Genomic DNA, 17,783 nt, shown 5'->3' on the forward strand with positions numbered 1-17,783 from the left:
CCACTATGAAATCTTCTCTAATGAAGTCTTTTAGGAAATGCTTCTTGTTGTATGTTTTCTCTCACACATGGAAATTGGATTTATTTTATCTATATATGTACACACATACACAGTCATTTGCATATGCATGCAAATATATTGATTAAAGTATGGTCTATGGAGGGGAGAATTCCAATTTTGTAATGTCTTTGAACAACTAACAGTCTAACAGAATGAATATCAGGACTCTGGAACTTGGGATGTCAGTAGATTAATGAAGGGAGAAATGATGGGCACATGCAGTAGTAATATTAAGTGTTTATATGTGAAAATGAACTAGGAAAATGAGGGGTGAGTGGGGTTGGGAGAAATGGAGAATGATGGAAGGGATGACATTGATAAAGATACATTCTTTTCCTTAATTCACAATTTGGATTGAAACTCCATTGTACAACTAAAGATAATAAAAAGAATCACAGTAAAGGAAATGTAATTCTTTTTTGTAAATTTAATTTATTTATTAATTGAACACAAATTTTTTGACAAGGTGTTGTGCAAAAAGGGTACAGTTACATAGTAGGGCAGTGTGTACATTTCTTGTGATATCTTACGCCCTGTTTTTCTATCCCTTCTCTAGGTCAGGTAGACATATATACAATATACAATGTATCAAGAATATATACAGTAGCCACATGGCCACGCCCAAGAAAGTTCACCTAGGGCTTTAAATGTAATGTCGATATTAGACAATATGCCGACAGTAGTCTTATATGAACGTACATACATAGCTTTTGAGCTATTGTATTCCCCTGAGAGGTCAATTTTTGACCTTTATATGTTGAGTAATTGTTTGGTTTTAGTTACATACTGTTGGGTCGCTGCCCCAATCCTGTGGGGAATACTATTTGACAAGCAGTTTTTGGTTTCACAGACTTGGTCTCTACTGTCTCTCCATCTCCCTTTGTTAACAGTCATATATCAGGGAGATCATGCCCCTTTGTTTTCTGTGTTCTAGGCTTGTCTCGCTCAACATTATTTGTTCGAGTTCTGACCATTTCCCTGCGAATAACAATATTTCACCATTCCTAATCGCTATGTAGTATTCCATTGTGTATAAGTACCATATTTTTTGGATCCATTCACCTGTGGAGGGGCATCTGGGTTGTTTCCATATTTTGGCTATTGTGAATTGTGCCGCGATAAACATGGAAGTACAAATGTCTTTTTGATATCTTGGGTTTTGCTGTTTAGGATAGATGCCTAGGAGTGGTATGGCTGGGTCATAGGGTAGGTCTATATTGAGCTTTTTGAGAAACCTCCATACTGTTCTCCAAAGTGGTTGTACTAATTTGCACTCCCACCAACAGTTTGGCTAAGGATCCCATTGACATGAACAACTCAAAACTTCAGAACCACTTTTATTTATGTAAGCAGAGATATTTTAAAATGTCAATGAACTCCATTTCCAAATCAGTTTTATGACATGTACTTAGGTGACACCTCCTTTAGCAAACATTGAGCATGAGTGTCATTCTCAAGTAAAATATCCTAAATAGAAAATGTTACAGGCCCATGATAGTGTTTATTAGAAAAAAGAATTTCCTATGGAGCATTTTTTTTTTTGGTGCCTGTATTGAAATGTGAACTCAAGTCCTGAGTACCGTCCTTTAGCTATTTTACTTAAGGCAAGTGCTCTCACTTGAGCCACAGCTCCACTTCTGGCTTTTTTTGTTGTTGTTGTTAATTGGAGAAAAGTATCTCAAGGACTTTCCTGCTAGTTTTGAATTGTGATCCTCAGATCTCAGCCTCATAGTAGGTAGGGTTCCAACTAAAATTGTACTAAGGGGTTTCATTGTGATATATATATATATATATATATATATATATATACACATACATATATGTACATATATATATACACATATATATGTACATATATATGTATATATATATACATATATAGATATACATATATATATACGTATATACATACATATATACGTATATATGTCATATATATCTTAGAGTTATGTATTAAACACGTTTAATAAAGGAATGATAGGCCGTATTTTTGAATTCCAAATGCTCTTAAGGATCTCAAAGTCAAAGTCAGAATCATCTGATCAGAATTTTAAATACTGGATGATTATCAAGTATTGTACTAATAGATTTCAAAAAAGATACACCCATCCCTTGACTTCTTATAGAGTAAATTAACAAACAAAACAGAATCATCCTACAACAATTGTGTGTCTACAGGAAAGGAACCAATTTCTTTTCTTTTTAAACTTTTTATTTTAATAGCATCCTGTAACGTGGCAACCATCTAAAGAGGGTGATCGGCTAATTGGACGTGTTATTCTTAACAAAAGAACAACCATGCCCAAAGAATCAGGTGCATTATTGGGACTTAAAGTAAGTATGATGGTTTAAAATATTTCTTAAGAAGTGAATACTCATACAAAAATGCATTCACATATGTTCTCACAATGACTTTCAAATATTTCCCTCTATTTCGCAAAGTAACATTCCTCTAATGGATAGAGTTTCTTCTATGAACTATTTCCATTTATTTATTTTTTAATTTTACTCTTTTTTTTTTTAAAGTGTATAATTTTATTTTATTTTCAAATTTTTATTATCAAACTGATGTACAGAGAGGTTACAGTTTCATACGTTAGGCATTGGATACATTTCTTGTACTGTTTGTTACCTTGTCCCTCATACCCCCCTCCCTCCCCCCCTTTCCCTTCCCCACCCCCCCCCCCCCCGGAGGTGTTCAGTTCACTTACACAAAACAGTTTTGCAAGTATTGCTTTTGTAGTTGTTTCTCTTTTTTTACCCTGTGTCTCTCAAATTTGGTATTGCCTTTGAATTTCCTACTTCCAGTAAACACGGTTTCCAATATACTCAGATAAGATTACAAAGATAGTGTAGGTACAACCACAGGAAGGTGATACAAGAACATCATCAATAATAGAAGCTGCAGATACACATAGGGCGTTGAAAGTAGTTACAACTGTGATATAACAATTGTTTCCAAAACATGGGGTTCATTTCACTTAGCATCATCTTATGTGTTCATAAGGGTATAGCTATTGGGCCTTGTGATGCTCTGCTATGACTTGCCTAAACCTGTACTGATTATTCCTGATAAGGGAGACCATAGAGTCCATGTTTCTTTGGGTCTGGCTCACTTCACTTAGTATAACTTTTTCCAAGTCCTTCCATTTCCTTACAAATGGAACAATGTCATTCTTTCTGATAGAGGCATAAAATTCCATTGTATATATGTATCACATTTTCCTGATCCATTCGTCTACTGAGGGGCATCTGGGTTGGTTCCAGATTCTCGCTATGACAAATTGTGCTGTGATGAACATTGTTGTGCTGGTGGCATTACTGTGATTTTGTTTGTGGTCTTTTGGCTAGATACCCAAAAGTGGGGCTGCTGGGTCATAGGGGAGTTCTATATTTAGCCTTCTGAGGAATCTCCATACTGCTTGCCAGAGTGGCTGAACCAGTTTACATTCCCACCAACAATGAAGTAGGGTTCCCTTTTGGCCACATCCCCTCCAACAATTGTTATTATTAGTTTTCTTGATATATGACATTCTTGCTGTGGTGAGATGGAATCTCAATGTTGTTTTGATTTGCATTTCCTTTATGGCCAGTGATGTAGAGCATTTTTTCATATGTCTCTTGGCCATTCTCATTTCCTCATCAGAGAAGTTTCTTTGTAAGTATTTAGCCCACTTGATGAGGGGGCTATTGTTTTTTTGCGGTTTTGTTTTGGAAGAAGGTAATTTTTTTAGTTCTGCATATATTTTAGAGATGAGGCCTTTGTCTGTTGAATGTCCGGTAAAGATCTTCTCCCAGTCTGTGGGCTTTCTGTTTATCTTGCGAGCTATGTCCTTTGCCGTGCAGAAGCTCTGCAGTTTGATGCAGTCCCATTTGTCCAACCTTTCTTTGATTTGTAGCCTTTCAGGGTCTTTGTTAAGGAAGTTCCGTCCTGCGCCAAAGAGCCCAAGTGTTTCTCCTACTCCTTCCTTTAGTATTTTCAGGGTGTCTGTTTTGATTTCAATGTCTTTAATCCATTTGGAATTGATTTTGGTGCAGGGTGATATATAAGGATCTAGTTTTAGTGTGTTGCATGTGTTGAGCCAGTTTTGCCAGCACCACTTGTTAAAGAGGCTATCTTTCTTCCATACTATTGTTTTAGCTCCTTTATCAAAGATTAAGTAGGCGTAGTTCTGTGGGTTCAATTCTGGGTCTTCAATTCTGTTCCATTGGTCTTCAGGCCTGTTCCGGTGCCAATACCAAGCTGTTTTTATTACTATAGCTTTATAATACAGCTTGAAGTTTGGTATTGTAATTCCTCCAGCACTGTTCTTTCTGCTTAGGAGTGTTTTTGCTATTCTAGGTCTTTTATTGTTCCATATGAATTTCTGGATTGCTTCCTCTATTTCATTAAAGAATGGTGTTGGGATATTAATGGGTATTGCATTGAATTTGTAGATAGCCTTTGGCAATATTGCCATTTTGATTATATTAATCCTCCCAATCCAGGAGCATGGGAGGTTTTTCCATTTTCTTAGTTCTGACTTAATTTCATTTTTCAGGCTTTTAAAGTTCATCCATTTCTTCCAAGTTCTCGAATTTGTTGGCATAAAGGTTTGCAAGATAGTCCCTTATTATTTTCTGAATTTCGGTTATTTCTGTGGTGATGCTACCTGTTTCATCTTGTTTATTTGAGTGTGCTGCCTTCGTTTTTTGGTAATGTTTGCCAGGGGTCTATCTTGTTGATTTTTTCAAAGAACCAACTCTTTGTTTTGTTGATTCTTTCGATGTTTTTTTTGTCTCTAATTGATTTAATTCTGATTTGATTTTAATTATTTGCTTCTGTCTATTGACTTGGGGTTTGGCTTGCTGTTCTCTCTCCAGAAAATTAAGGTGCTTCCTTAAATTACTGAGTTGCTCTTTCTCCAGTTTGTTGATGTATGTACTCAGAGATATAAATTTTCCTCTGAGTACTGCCTTTGCTGTGTCCCAAAGGAGCTGGTACTTTGTGTCCTCAACTTGGTTGAAGTCCATAAACATTTGAATTTCCGTTTTAATTTCTTCAATGACTCACTGATGTTTCAGCAGTGTGTTCTTTAGTCTCCATGAATTGTGGGATTTTCTGTGGTGGCTGAATGAGTTGAGCTCTAATTTTATTCCATTGTGGTCTGAGAGAATGCAGGGAATGATTTTGATAGTTCTGAATTTGTACAGATTTTCTTTGTTCCCTAAGATGTGATCTATTTTGGAGAATGTTCCATGTGCTGCCAAAAAGAATGTGTATTCTGTCCTTGCTGGGTGGAATATTCTGTAGATGTCGATTAAGTGTAGTTGGTCTATGCAATTGTTTAGTTCTGTGGTTTCTTTGTTCAGTTTTTGGCGTGTTGATCTGTCCAGAGGTGATAGTGGAGTGTTAAAGTCCCCCACTATCAATGTGTTTGGGTCTATGAATGTTTTCAGAGCCAGTAGTGTTTGTTTGATGAAGTTGGGTGCTCCTGCATTTGGTGTGTAGATATTTAGGATGGTTATTTCTTCCTGTTGGAGAGCTCCTTTTACTAGTATGTAGTAACTTTCTTTGTCTCTTCTTACCTTTTTTAATTTGAAGTCAATTTTGTCTGATACTAGGATTGCAACTCCAGCCTGCTTATGGGGGCCATTTGCTTGATAGATTTGTTTCCAGCCTTTCACTTTTAGAAGATGTTTACTTTTGCTGGATAGATGTGTCTCTTGGAGGCAGCAGAAAGATGGATCTTGATTTTTGATCCAACTTATGAGCCTATGTCGTTTGATTGGAGAATTAAGTCCATTAATGTTGACAGTTAGGATTGAGAGATGCTCGTTTGTTCCTTTCATTATCACTATCTTGTTTAAAGCTGTGTCTTCCCATTTCTTGATCTAGTGTTTACTAATTAGGGTTCATTTCTCTGTCTGTGTTGGGATCTTGATTATTTTTCCTGTATAGTACATATTTAAGGATTTTGTGTAAAGCTGGTTTGGTGGAGATATATTTTTTCAGTTTTTCCTTATTGTGGAAGACTTTTATTTGACCTTCGGCTATGAAGGAGAGTTTGGCTGGGTACAGAATTCTTGGTTGGTAGTTATTTTTATTTAGAGTTTGGTATACTTCATTGCAGGCTGTCCTTGCTTTCATGGTCTCTGCTGAGAAGTCTGGGGTGATTCTGATTGCTTTTCCTTTATATGTGATTGTTTTCTTTTCCCTAACAGCTTTGAGTATTTTTTCCTTGCACTCTGCTGAAGCTGTTTTGATCACAATGTGTCGGTGGGATGTCCTATTCTGGTCTGGTCGATTTGGGGTTCTAAATGCTTCTTGTATCTGTATAGGCCTTTCCTTCTGGATGTTTGGGAAGTTCTCAGCTAATATTCTGTTAAATAGGTTGCCTATCCCATTAACCTCTTTCTCCAAGTTTTCCTCAATACTTATTATCCTTAAATTGGGCTTCCTGATCATGTCTTGAATCTCCTGTAGCGATCTGTTTTGTTGCTTGGACTGGATTTGTATTGATTTTTGATCTTTCTCCATGGAATCTAAGGAATCTTCAGCTCCTGAGATTTGATCCTCTGCTTCAGTTAGTCGGGACTGTAGGCTAGCTACTTGATTTTGAATCTCTTTTCCTTCTGACTGGTCTTTCCTGATGATTTCCATGTCATTTCTTAGGCCTTGTATGGACTTCTTTACTTCATTGACTTCATTACTTTGGTTTTGAGTGTTGTCTCTCAAATCTTTAAGCTGTGTAGCTATCTTTTCATTTGACTCTTGAAGCTCATTTATTTTTCTATTTGTGGATGCCATGAAATTCTCCATTAATTTTTGCTTTGCCTCCTCATGCTCTAACATAATTGACTGAAGAGATTCAAACTTTTCATTTATCATGTTTATCAGTAGACTTTGTAGAGCATTTTGGGGGTTTTCTTCCATGTTTTTGATTGACTGCTCTGCATCCTGCTTGTTTTGAGTGGGGGATAGGACTTCATTGTTTGCCATCTTTCTTGTGTTTCTTCTGCCCATTTGAATTGGGAATTCCAGTCTACCAGCACCTGTGAGCACTGTTTAAGACCCAAAGCAGCCCTTACCAAGCACTGTTGTGTAAATCTTACAATTTCACAATTATATACAGATAACTTGTATACCTGTCTATAAAGTTAGATTTGGTGTTCCTAAAGAATACAAATTCAATATAACAACCGATCCTTGGCCCTGTATTCAGTAGTTACTTATTTACTGTTACAACCCTATACACAATTCTTGTTTTTATATTAAGTTCTTTTAGGACTGGCTTTCTCTTGAACCCCTTTGATTCACTCGTATTAAACTGGGATACCCTCTATTCAATAACCAGGAGTCAATGGAACCTGGAGGTCCAGGCAGTAAGTCAGGAGGGTAAGTTGGAGGTAGTAAAGAGAATAGAGTTAAATGTATTGGGGTGGTGGTGGTGATTGTGGTTTAGTTTCAGTGACATGGAAATGTGGAGAAGAGTAGAATCAGTAGAAAGAACAAGGTTAAAATGACAGACACTGGAGAGTTAGCAGAAAAGAGTGGAGGTGTTATTCATAGGAAAGTAATTTTTAAAGGAAGAGGACGCAATGAGAGAAATAAAGTAAAAATACTGGAAGACAGATACACAAAACAGAGAATAATTATTTAAAAACGAAGAAAAAGTAAATAAAAAGGAAAATAACAGAAAAGGAACAACCCAAACAAATAAACAAACACAAAAAAACCGTGATAAAACAAACCAGTAAAAATGTAAAACAAACAAACAAAAACAAACAAACAAACAAAAACAACCAATGATGTTTCAGATGTGAAAAAATTAAAAAGAAAATTAAAAAAAATGTTTAAAAAAATGTTTGAATAGAAAAAGAAGAAAAAAAAATAAGGAGTCCTCCTTGTTTGGGTGGTTTCTCCCCAGTCTCTGGTTTCACTGCAATGGACTGCAGTCTATTTTCCTGATTGGCTGGTTTGACTTGATTTCAGTTGGCTAGGGGTGGATCTATTCTGACCCTTCTCCCCTGTTGGTGCAATCGTGGTCTCTGAAGTTCGCACAGCTTGCAGGCAGGCCTTGGGCATCCTCTGTAGATGGGGACGTGAGCAGTCTCAGGAACTGTGGCTCCTCTGTCTGCTGTGGGGCCGCTGCCTTTGATGCCTTGACTTGACTAGGCTGTGAACTCAGCAGGGCAGGTTGCCTCTGGCCTGTTTTGCTCCGCTGAGAGTTGCTTGCCTGAGGGAGGCGGCCTCCTTGGCATAGGTGGATATGGAATGCAGCTCCATTTGGGGCTGGGAATTAGCTTCCTCTGTGACGGGCCCGTTTAGCTGTCCCAGGAACTGTTTGTTCTTCCCTCTGGTGTTTCCGTGCCCCCGGTAGCTGCTCACAGCTTTTGCTTTAAGTTTAGAAATTCCGGCGGGCAGGGCAGGGCACCTCTGGCTAAGCCGAGGCCCTGGACTCACCTCCCGCCAGGGCAGGGGGCGTTCTTCTGGGCGGAGCTGGTTCTCACTGATTCCTCCCCTCCTGCCCTTTTCAAAGATGGCTTTTTTGACCTCGCTTTCCCCAGGCCCGCTTCAGTTCCAGTCTGGTCTGACCCTATGCCAGTGGCAAAGATGGCGCTTTGCTCTGGCGGTGGGGACAGGGATGCCTTCCAGAAGCTGGTCTGTGGGCTCAAGTGAGAATAACTTTTGTGGGGTACTCACGCTGTCTCTGCGATGTCAGGTCGTCCGTGCTCAGCTGCCATCTGGAGTATTTCTCGCTTTAGCTGCACAGAGTGCGGGGGTGCTGTGCCGGGTGCTGCACCTGTGCCGGCACTGGCGTGGTGGCGGGGCGCCGCCCGGAGCTCAAATCTGTGTTTTCAGACCAGCAAAGTCGATTTTTCCTTCCTGTTCAGAATCCCTGTACTGTTAGAACTTACTTTGGCTGTCTTTCTAGGAGTAACAGTTTCTATGGGTTGAGAAAACTACGATATTGGAGGGAACTCCACAAGCGCTCTGCTTCTCCTGCGCCATCTTCCTCGGGAACCTACTCTTTATTTTTATTAAGTAGATATACATAGCATTTCAGGTTTAGTAGTTAGGCTATAAATACAATGTCTCTTGATTGATGTCACTCTTTCCATCCGATATATCAGGATATACTAGGAAATTTCAGGTTTTTTTCTAAATATAACATTTAAGGATAATTTTATATTTAAAACATTTAGGTGTATGTGTGTGTTCATGCATGAATGCATGTGTATTTGCCAGTCCTGAGGTATGAACCCTGGACCTGGGTTCTGTCTCTGAGCTATTCACCTCAAGGCTAGTGCTCTACCACTTTGAGCCACAGCTCCACTTCTGGTTATTTGGTTGTTAATTGCAGATAAGAGTCTCATGGTCTTTCCTACCCAGGCTGGCTTTGAGTCATAATCCTCAGATCTCCTGAGTACCTAGGATCACAGATGTGAGCCACGGATGCCTGGCTTATATTTTCCTAATTTCAATGGAAAACAGTATCGTTGAATAAGGCCTACTTTTCATGTGCAGAGCATATAATACCAACGAAGAGATTATTTTTTAATAACAGTGACATATCAATCTAAAAGAGTCAGATGTGTACTGAAGATAAGCTCTGTTAGAACACCAGCCTAGAAAGCCTAAGGCCCTGACTTTAAATTCCAGTAACACACACACACACACACACACACACACACACACACACATACACACACACACAAAATAGGAGGGAAATATATTTTTGAACATGATATCTTCTGATAAATGTGATACATAATAGATTAAAAAGTTTCCTCTGCTTTGTAGAAAATATGTGCATATTGAGAAACGTATGCATTTATATATGTATGTATATACTCATCAATACATCCATCCATATATATATATATTTTTTTTTTTTGGTATATTTTGAGTTATATGCATGGTTATACTGACATTAAATCACCAGGTTTTGATTCAGTTACTTAAATTTAAAATACTACTTTTAAATATCACAAAATTATATTGCAACTGTGTTATAATTTGTTACAAAACCATTGGCTATTAATCTAATAAAAATGTACGTTCAGCGATAGGGTCATAAATTAGGGATAGAATGCTTCTGAGCATGCATGAGGCCCTAGATTTGAAATTCAACACATAAGAAGAAAAAGAGAGTGCAATTCACATACTTCATTCTATCTTATTGATTATTACTATTAGTTACCCTTGCTATGTAATAATTCTTATTATCTGCATTAATGGGTATGTTCCTAAAAACCATAAGATCAACCTCAATATTAGTAATATTTCTTCATGTTTAGTTCAGTATGTTTGAGTCACTGCATTGAGAAAAAAATTGACCTAGGGCTTTTCAGATGGGCTTTTCAAAATTTAAATGCAGTGGAATGCCAGATGAAAAGATCAGTAAACAGCTTTGGCTTTGAGAGTCAGGCAAGAACAGGCATATTTCAGTCGAGAAGATCATTTAGATGGTCAGCTGCAGAAATACAGTTAGGCTATTGCATTCACACCATGCCGATCACCAATTGTGGCTTATTCTTGTTTGAGTCTTCATGATTGTGGAGTGCTACTTTCTACGACAAACATACAGGAGATCTAAATCTGATAAGACATTGTGTCATTGTAGATATTATTCAAAACATTGAAAAAAAAAAAAAAAAAGAACCTCAGTTAGGTACCAGGTTCTCCTGCCTGTAACTCACTACTCAGGAAGCAGGAATCTGAGGATTAAGGTTTGAAGCCGGCCCTGGTATAAAAGTCCATGAGAGTCTTATCTCCAATTAACCAACAAAAAGCTAGAAATGGAACTATGGCTCAAGTGTTAGAGCATTAGCCTTGATCAGAAATGCTCAGGGACAGTGCTGAGGACCTGAGTTCAAGCCCCAGTACTGGCACCAAAAGCGAATGAAAAAAGAAAGAATCTAAATGAAACAGTGCCAAATGCAAACACTTGCTGTTTAATAGTAAGGCAGGACGATTTGGCACTCAGTGTTATATATTGTTTATCGTAACTATTTATTGTTATTTATTATTGTTATTTTATTCTTTATTCTTTATTTTATTACTATTGGTATTTGGGTTATTCATTACATGGTAACCTCAGCTATAGTAAAATAGCTTCTTTTCTACACTGTACTACTAGTCCTTTTAATCAGAAATGTATTATGCTTCTTTAAAGTCCCTATAATTGATTATACATGCATTATAAAAGAATCTGGACATGATTCATTAAAATAAAGTTATATGTCAGTATGAATATTGGGAACTTAGATGCTTTTAATTGTCCAGGTTGTTGGAGGAAAAATGACTGACTTAGGACGCCTGGGTGCTTTCATCACCAAAGTGAAGAAAGGTAGCCTTGCAGATGTAGTTGGCCATCTACGAGCAGGTAAAGTCTTCCTCACCCTTCAACAGTGCATTCTCTGTGCATGAGTTAGTGGATTTTAGTCTGCTGTTATCTATGTATGAGAGTGAAGTCACTAATTTATTGTCAAGCATGAGTTGCGTTCCCCTTCCTCATAGAAATACCCATTGCACCAACTGATTGCTGTACTAAGTACAATTTGTAGGCTATACGAGTAGAAATCTTTCTTATTTATGTAAGAAAACACATTGATAAAAAAATGAAGAATTAATTTTGCAGATCATTTCATCATATTGCTACAAACTTCTAATCTAAAACAATTTAACTTTGTGAAAAGAATTCCACTTTACAATTTCATTCTTTGTTTTCATTTTTAGCCACAGCAATTACTACAGTCTTTCATAATTGTTCCAAAACACTTATTTAGGAGTGGGGATTTTCATGCAACATGATTATGTTGTTTTATGTTTATAAACAGATTATGTAACAAAATATTTGCTCATTTAACTATAACATATATCATACCTATGGAGAACTGCCACTTCTTTGGTATTTGGAAATGACACAATGGAATTAGGTAATATATCCAAATGTACTATATATGCAATAACAACACAGTTTTAAACTGTTTACTTTTAATGTTAGTTAAAATCATATTAACTTTTCTTCCCATTTATTTCACTTTAGAGTTTACTCGAAATTTTTGTTCAGAGTATCTGCTTATGCCTATTTCAAGTAATTATAAAGAAAACAGGGCTGGCTCAAATGTTACAGCACCTGCCTACCAAGCACAAAGCCCTGGGTTCAAACCCCACGACTCACGCACACATGTACAGAGTTGCCTCAGCTGTAGCATTAAGTGCTAATAACCCATGGCATAGAAAGAGAATATTTCCAGCCCCTACTTCCCATCTATATCATCAAAATTTGTAGTCCTTGCGAACTTAAAAAAATTCTAGGATCTTTTGAGAGAGAGAGAGAGAGACAGAGAGAGAGACAGAGAGAGACAGAGACAGAGACAGAGAGACAGAGAGACAGAGAGAGAGACAGAGACAGAGATGAGACAGAGACAGAGAGAGTGTTATTTGGTTGGTACAGTAGTGCAAAATGGATCCATATGCTTTACTTTTAGTAGAGCCTTGTTATACAGGTGGAGTGTTGGTAGAAAGCCCTAATTAGGAATTTTCCTCCAGGCACTACAGAGCTTGGGTGGTGTGCAGAGAAACTGCTCAGAAACTATTATTTCTGAGAAGAGATGAGTTAGTGTTTCAAGAATACTTGGTAAACTGTGTCCTTTGTCTAAAGACTCAAAAGTATAAAAATCCTGAGTTAACTAATGTAAAACTTTATCCAAAGAAATCTGGCCGGGTGACCGTGGCTCACAGCTACAATCCTAGCTACTCAGGAGGCTGAGATCTGAGGATCACCAGTTTAAATACAGGACCAGGCAGGAAAGTTTGTGAAGCAATTATCATTAGTTAACCAACAAAAAGTCAAAAGTGGAGGTGTAACCCAAGCTTTGAGCAAAAGAAAAGGGACAGAGCCCAAGACCTCTGAGTTCATGCCTTACTGCTGGCACTAAAGGGAGGAAAAAGAATGAAAAGTAAAGACCAGAGAGAGAAAGAGGGAGGGAGGGTGGGAAAGGAGGAAGGAAGGAAGGGAGAGGAGGGAGGAAGAGGAAGGAGGAAGAAAGGAAAGAAGGAAGGAAATTTAGTAGATTATAACTAATTTAAGGACTTATTCTCTATTAAATATTTCTAAATGGTTAGTTTCATTTATTAACTGAGCTCTGAGAACCTAAGAAACTTAAACCTGTAATGTTGCAAAGCCTCAAGGAAAAGAAAGACCTTAATTATACTTTTCACTGTAAGCAATTAATATTTTAAAAAGTAAGTTATATTGTGCACTGGATCATACAATCTGTTTAGTATATATTGTACTGTAGGAAATGGTTGCGTGAAAATACTGTTGGTCTATAAAAAGCTACAGCGCTATTTTATCAGCATGCACTTCATTCATCCTTGGCAGTCATATTCCATCTGCAGTCCCACCCCCTTCAAACCTGTGTGCTTCCCTGCTAAAGTTATTTAGTCTCATATTATTCCTCCACCACCATATACAAACACAGAAAAAATATCATTTTCATTTTTGTACCCTCTTGTCTAAATCTGAGCTTTAAATTTCATCAGTGTATAAATAAATCTTATTAAACTGCTTTCTAGATTACAAGTTATTGATCTGGGAATAAGCAAATGCTTATTCATTTAATTTGATATTAAAAGATATGCTTCCAGGTTGGTATGTAAAAGGAGAATTTTGCAATGCAGTACTTTTACAAAAACACTGGTTGTGATTCATTGCTGAGTAGTAAAATGAACTTGTTTGCATTCATAAATAAAAAATAGAATAGGATATATCAGGGTAAGTACTGTTTACAATTTTTTAGCATACATATTTATGTGCACAAACATGCTCATATATGTATGCATAATGTTACTATATATACTTACTTAAGATATTTTTCCTTGGTCAGAAAAAGTTTAAAACATTCAACAGACTGTAAATGTAAGATGATATTCTTCCTTCATTTCTTTTGCCTTTTTTCCTTTTCCTTCTCTTTCCTGAACAATGATGTATATTTATGTATTGCCTACTTGATAACTTTTCTAAAAGGTAACTGCTTAAATTAGTAGAAGCTTAGAATTGATAATAACCTATTGTTATTTGATTAGTGTTGTTTAGTACTAGAAAGAAGCCAAAGTGTCACACACGATTTTTAATATTTACCATTTATTTTTGAATGAAGGAACACCTGTAGGAAAATAAGAAGTACTTGAAAATAGCTCCCTTATAACAATTCTATTGTTTTTATAAATTTGACTTGTTCCATAACTAAAGGATTTCATATTTGTACATATATTTATATTTACATTTTAATGATATTAATTTACTAGTATAACTTCTACTTACTTGGATTGAGAGGCTAAGAACAACCAAATAGCATGAACTTCAGCAAATGAAAACACCTCAAATTCTCTGAAGCTGGACTATTTCAGCTAAATCTACCATGACAATTTAAGGGTCCTGAGATGAGAACTATCTCAGACTTAAAACTACTATACATATTTATGAGAATAAATCTGTTTTCAAATGACCTCCTTTGGAAACTCAGGCTAAAACTACAACTATTAGTTACTAACTCATATATGTTTATAGAACTTCATTCTATACTCCTTGACTAATCTTGGATTAACTCACAAACTAGTAGCACGCTTTTAAAACTGTTTTAAGCATTTCCTATTTGTCCTTTCAAATTCAGTATCTATTATAGAATGTCTGTTTTCTGAACAACTGGAAGTGGGTTAACTGTCATGCAACAGTTTTACATCTGCTTGCTTTATAACTCTGCCCTAGCCCCCTGTGTTATCCTTGGGTATGACTTCAAATCCTTTCATGCATTTCTATTCTGTTGGGTATCCAGTGAAAACAAATAGAGTGATTTGTAATAGAAAAACTTATGCTGGCAAGTGTTAATTGCTGCACTTTCCCTAAAGTAAAACAGGACTTCTTCACTGTTCAAGAAGAATTTTTCATATATGGTGCTGTGTACATTTATTTTATGAGGCATGCTGCCAGTTAATATCTTTAATGTTCCCAAATAGTCTGTGCTTATTCCATCCCATAGCATGAGATGGTTTTATAATAATATTTCTGGTATATCTCAAAATATAAATGCAATTTTATATTATGCTGTTTCCAGTGAGCACTAACATTTGTGGGAGGAAGTAAATTTAGAAGAGCAAAATAAAGAAAAGAATAAAGGTGTTTAGAAAATCATTTAGCTGACATTATGTAATTTGCTTTGGAGATCAGAACCTAGAAGATTAACCTATTTGTATCTGTCTTGCATTTCTTTGTTAAGAAAGAGAAAAGATAAGAAAAATAAACAGAATATATAAGGTAAAAAAAATACCCTTTTTTTTAAATTTAAGGGGATGAAGTTCTAGAATGGAATGGTAAACCCCTGCCTGGAGCTACAAATGAAGAAGTTTACAACATTATTTTAGAATCAAAATCAGAACCTCAAGTTGAAATTATTGTTTCAAGGCCTATTGGGTAAGGCTAAAAAAACTTGCTTCTTAAGTTTAGTAAATTACATGTATTATTAGGGTTTTTAAAAAGCAGTTTATACATTCATACAGCACATGATAACGTGGATAGACTTTTATCATCAATTATTGGCATACATTTTAGGTTTCTAAAATTAAAAAAATTAGAAAACGCTGAATTTTCTTCAATACATTTCTGAAGCTCCACAGATTAACAAGTAAAATATCAAAAAGTATGTATATGTTCTTCTCACAAGAGAACTGTAAAGTAAAATATTTTCTTTTAGTGGTAAGACTTTTTATTGTTTAGTTATTCTAATTTAAGGAATATCATTTTCTTTAAAGAAGTTACTAGCAGGCACATTTCTTGTTATTATTAGAATATGAATGATTTTATATGTTTATATGAACTTGTGTGTCTATTTTTTAATTGGGCTGGTCCTGGAGCTTGAACTCAGGGCCTGGACATTTTCCCTGAGCTTTTTTGCTCAAGGCCAGTGTTCTGTCACTTGCGCCATAGCTCTATTTCCAGCTTTTTGGTCGCTAATTGGATTTTCTTTCCTAGGATGGCTTAGAACAAGTATTCTCAGATCTCAGGCTCCTGAATAGCTAGGATTATAGGCATGAGCAACCAGCTCCCAGCCTAGAACTTTTACAAAAACCGATTTTTCTACATATTTTTAAATGAGTGGTTCCAGGTTTCATTTAAAATAAAGCAAGAAGTGCAAATATTTAAATTGGTTGTAACAGTTGGTGTGCTCGTTTTACAACCTCAATGTTCATCATAATTTAATTACCCTCAGCCAGTAGGATGTTTTCCCCATCTATCTGGACTTCCTCATGCTGTTAATTTTTTTCTTGTAAATGTATAAAGTTCAAAGTAAACATTCATTTTGCCATCCTATGATCTTTAGGAGATTTTGTGCATAGTGCATTATAGTTAACTTCATGTTTGAACATCGTCTTGAAAATGACTGCTTATTCTTCCAGATATTATACAGTCAGTTTTGAAAAACTAACCTTACCTTTTTTGTTGTTTTCATGAATATATGACAAGCAGAGCATATAAGAAAAGACAAATATCCTCATGTCAAAAATGTTTAAACATATTTCAGAGAACAATGTTAGTTGATAAAACTCTAAAAGTAAGGTAGGTTTTTTAAATCACTTTTAAGTGGTGATTAATAAAAGTAAACATTGGAGACATTTACAAAAGTATTGTACATTTACATGAAGGTTTTTAAAAGATCATGGAATTTGTGCTTGATTTTACATGACATATGTTCTAGGACTGAGTTATGTATAAGACTGGAAAAGAGGTAAGTAAATTGGAAAATAAATCAAAAGTACAAAAAAATAAAATTTAAAGTAAAATATGGAGCACATTGCCAAGTATCAGCTAAAATACTGACTTATGGTGACTTAAAAAAATCAATTGACAATTAAAGTAGACTGTAAATCCATTCTTTTTATTTTGCATGAAAATCACACTGTGATCATCTGCACGGGCAAATCTTAAACTATGCAATATGGAATTCAAAGGGCACAATTTAAATGAAAATCAAAGCAGACATCACTTTCCAATTAATACATTGTTAATTTTGGTTTTGTTTAATAGCTAACAGACAACAACTAGGTCTTGAGTTCAAGTATCTGTGAGTGCAGGAGCACAGACACACACATAGAGACACACATACACACACACACACACACATACACAGAGGATTTTGTTTGTTTGGTGGATCAGTGGATTACAAGACCTCATTTGAGGCTCTCTTCCATCCCTAGTCCAACACAGGATGTTTCATCATTTGTAAAGCTTAAATTATAAATGATCATGAAATTAGTTTGCACAAAAAATGTGAAAATGAAACTTGCAGTAACCACTTAAGTAGAGATTTTTTTTTTCATTTCCATTCTCCTCCAAAATGTAAAGAAAAATCACAGTAAACTTAGGCACAAAGTAAGTTGTTAGAAATTCTTAAAACCAAGTACTGATATGTGTGTTGGTGCTCATTAAGTCCAGTCTAATTTAATGTGTCATGTTAATGCTGGCATGTCATATACTTCCTAAATCGCTGTTAAAATATCGGAAAAGGAGAGGGAAAGTAATCATTTGCAGTACAATACCTAAACAGAGGTGGCCTAGGGGTCTTAAGGTTGGAGGAGCTAATGAATTAAGATGAGGTTATCTTAAATATTTCTCTAGGATAATTTGAGAGTGTTGCAGGAATGAATATTATCACAAATTGCTTTCTAAGCATAT

The 17,783-nt window shown here is 36.0% G+C and overlaps 1 protein-coding gene across 1 annotated transcript in view; it reads left to right on the forward strand.

Moving 5' to 3' along the window:
• Positions 1-17,783, forward strand: part of Rims1 (regulating synaptic membrane exocytosis 1) — a 547,387-nt gene that overhangs the window by 357,860 nt on the left and 171,744 nt on the right. Inside the window, 3 exon segments of the mRNA XM_048353904.1 lie at positions 2,284-2,394; positions 11,333-11,432; positions 15,401-15,524. Coding sequence (XP_048209861.1) covers positions 2,284-2,394; positions 11,333-11,432; positions 15,401-15,524 — 335 coding nt within the window.

The sequence above is a fragment of the Perognathus longimembris genome, chromosome 9 (assembly GCF_023159225.1).
Source record: "Perognathus longimembris pacificus isolate PPM17 chromosome 9, ASM2315922v1, whole genome shotgun sequence".
Taxonomy (NCBI): domain Eukaryota; kingdom Metazoa; phylum Chordata; class Mammalia; order Rodentia; family Heteromyidae; genus Perognathus; species Perognathus longimembris.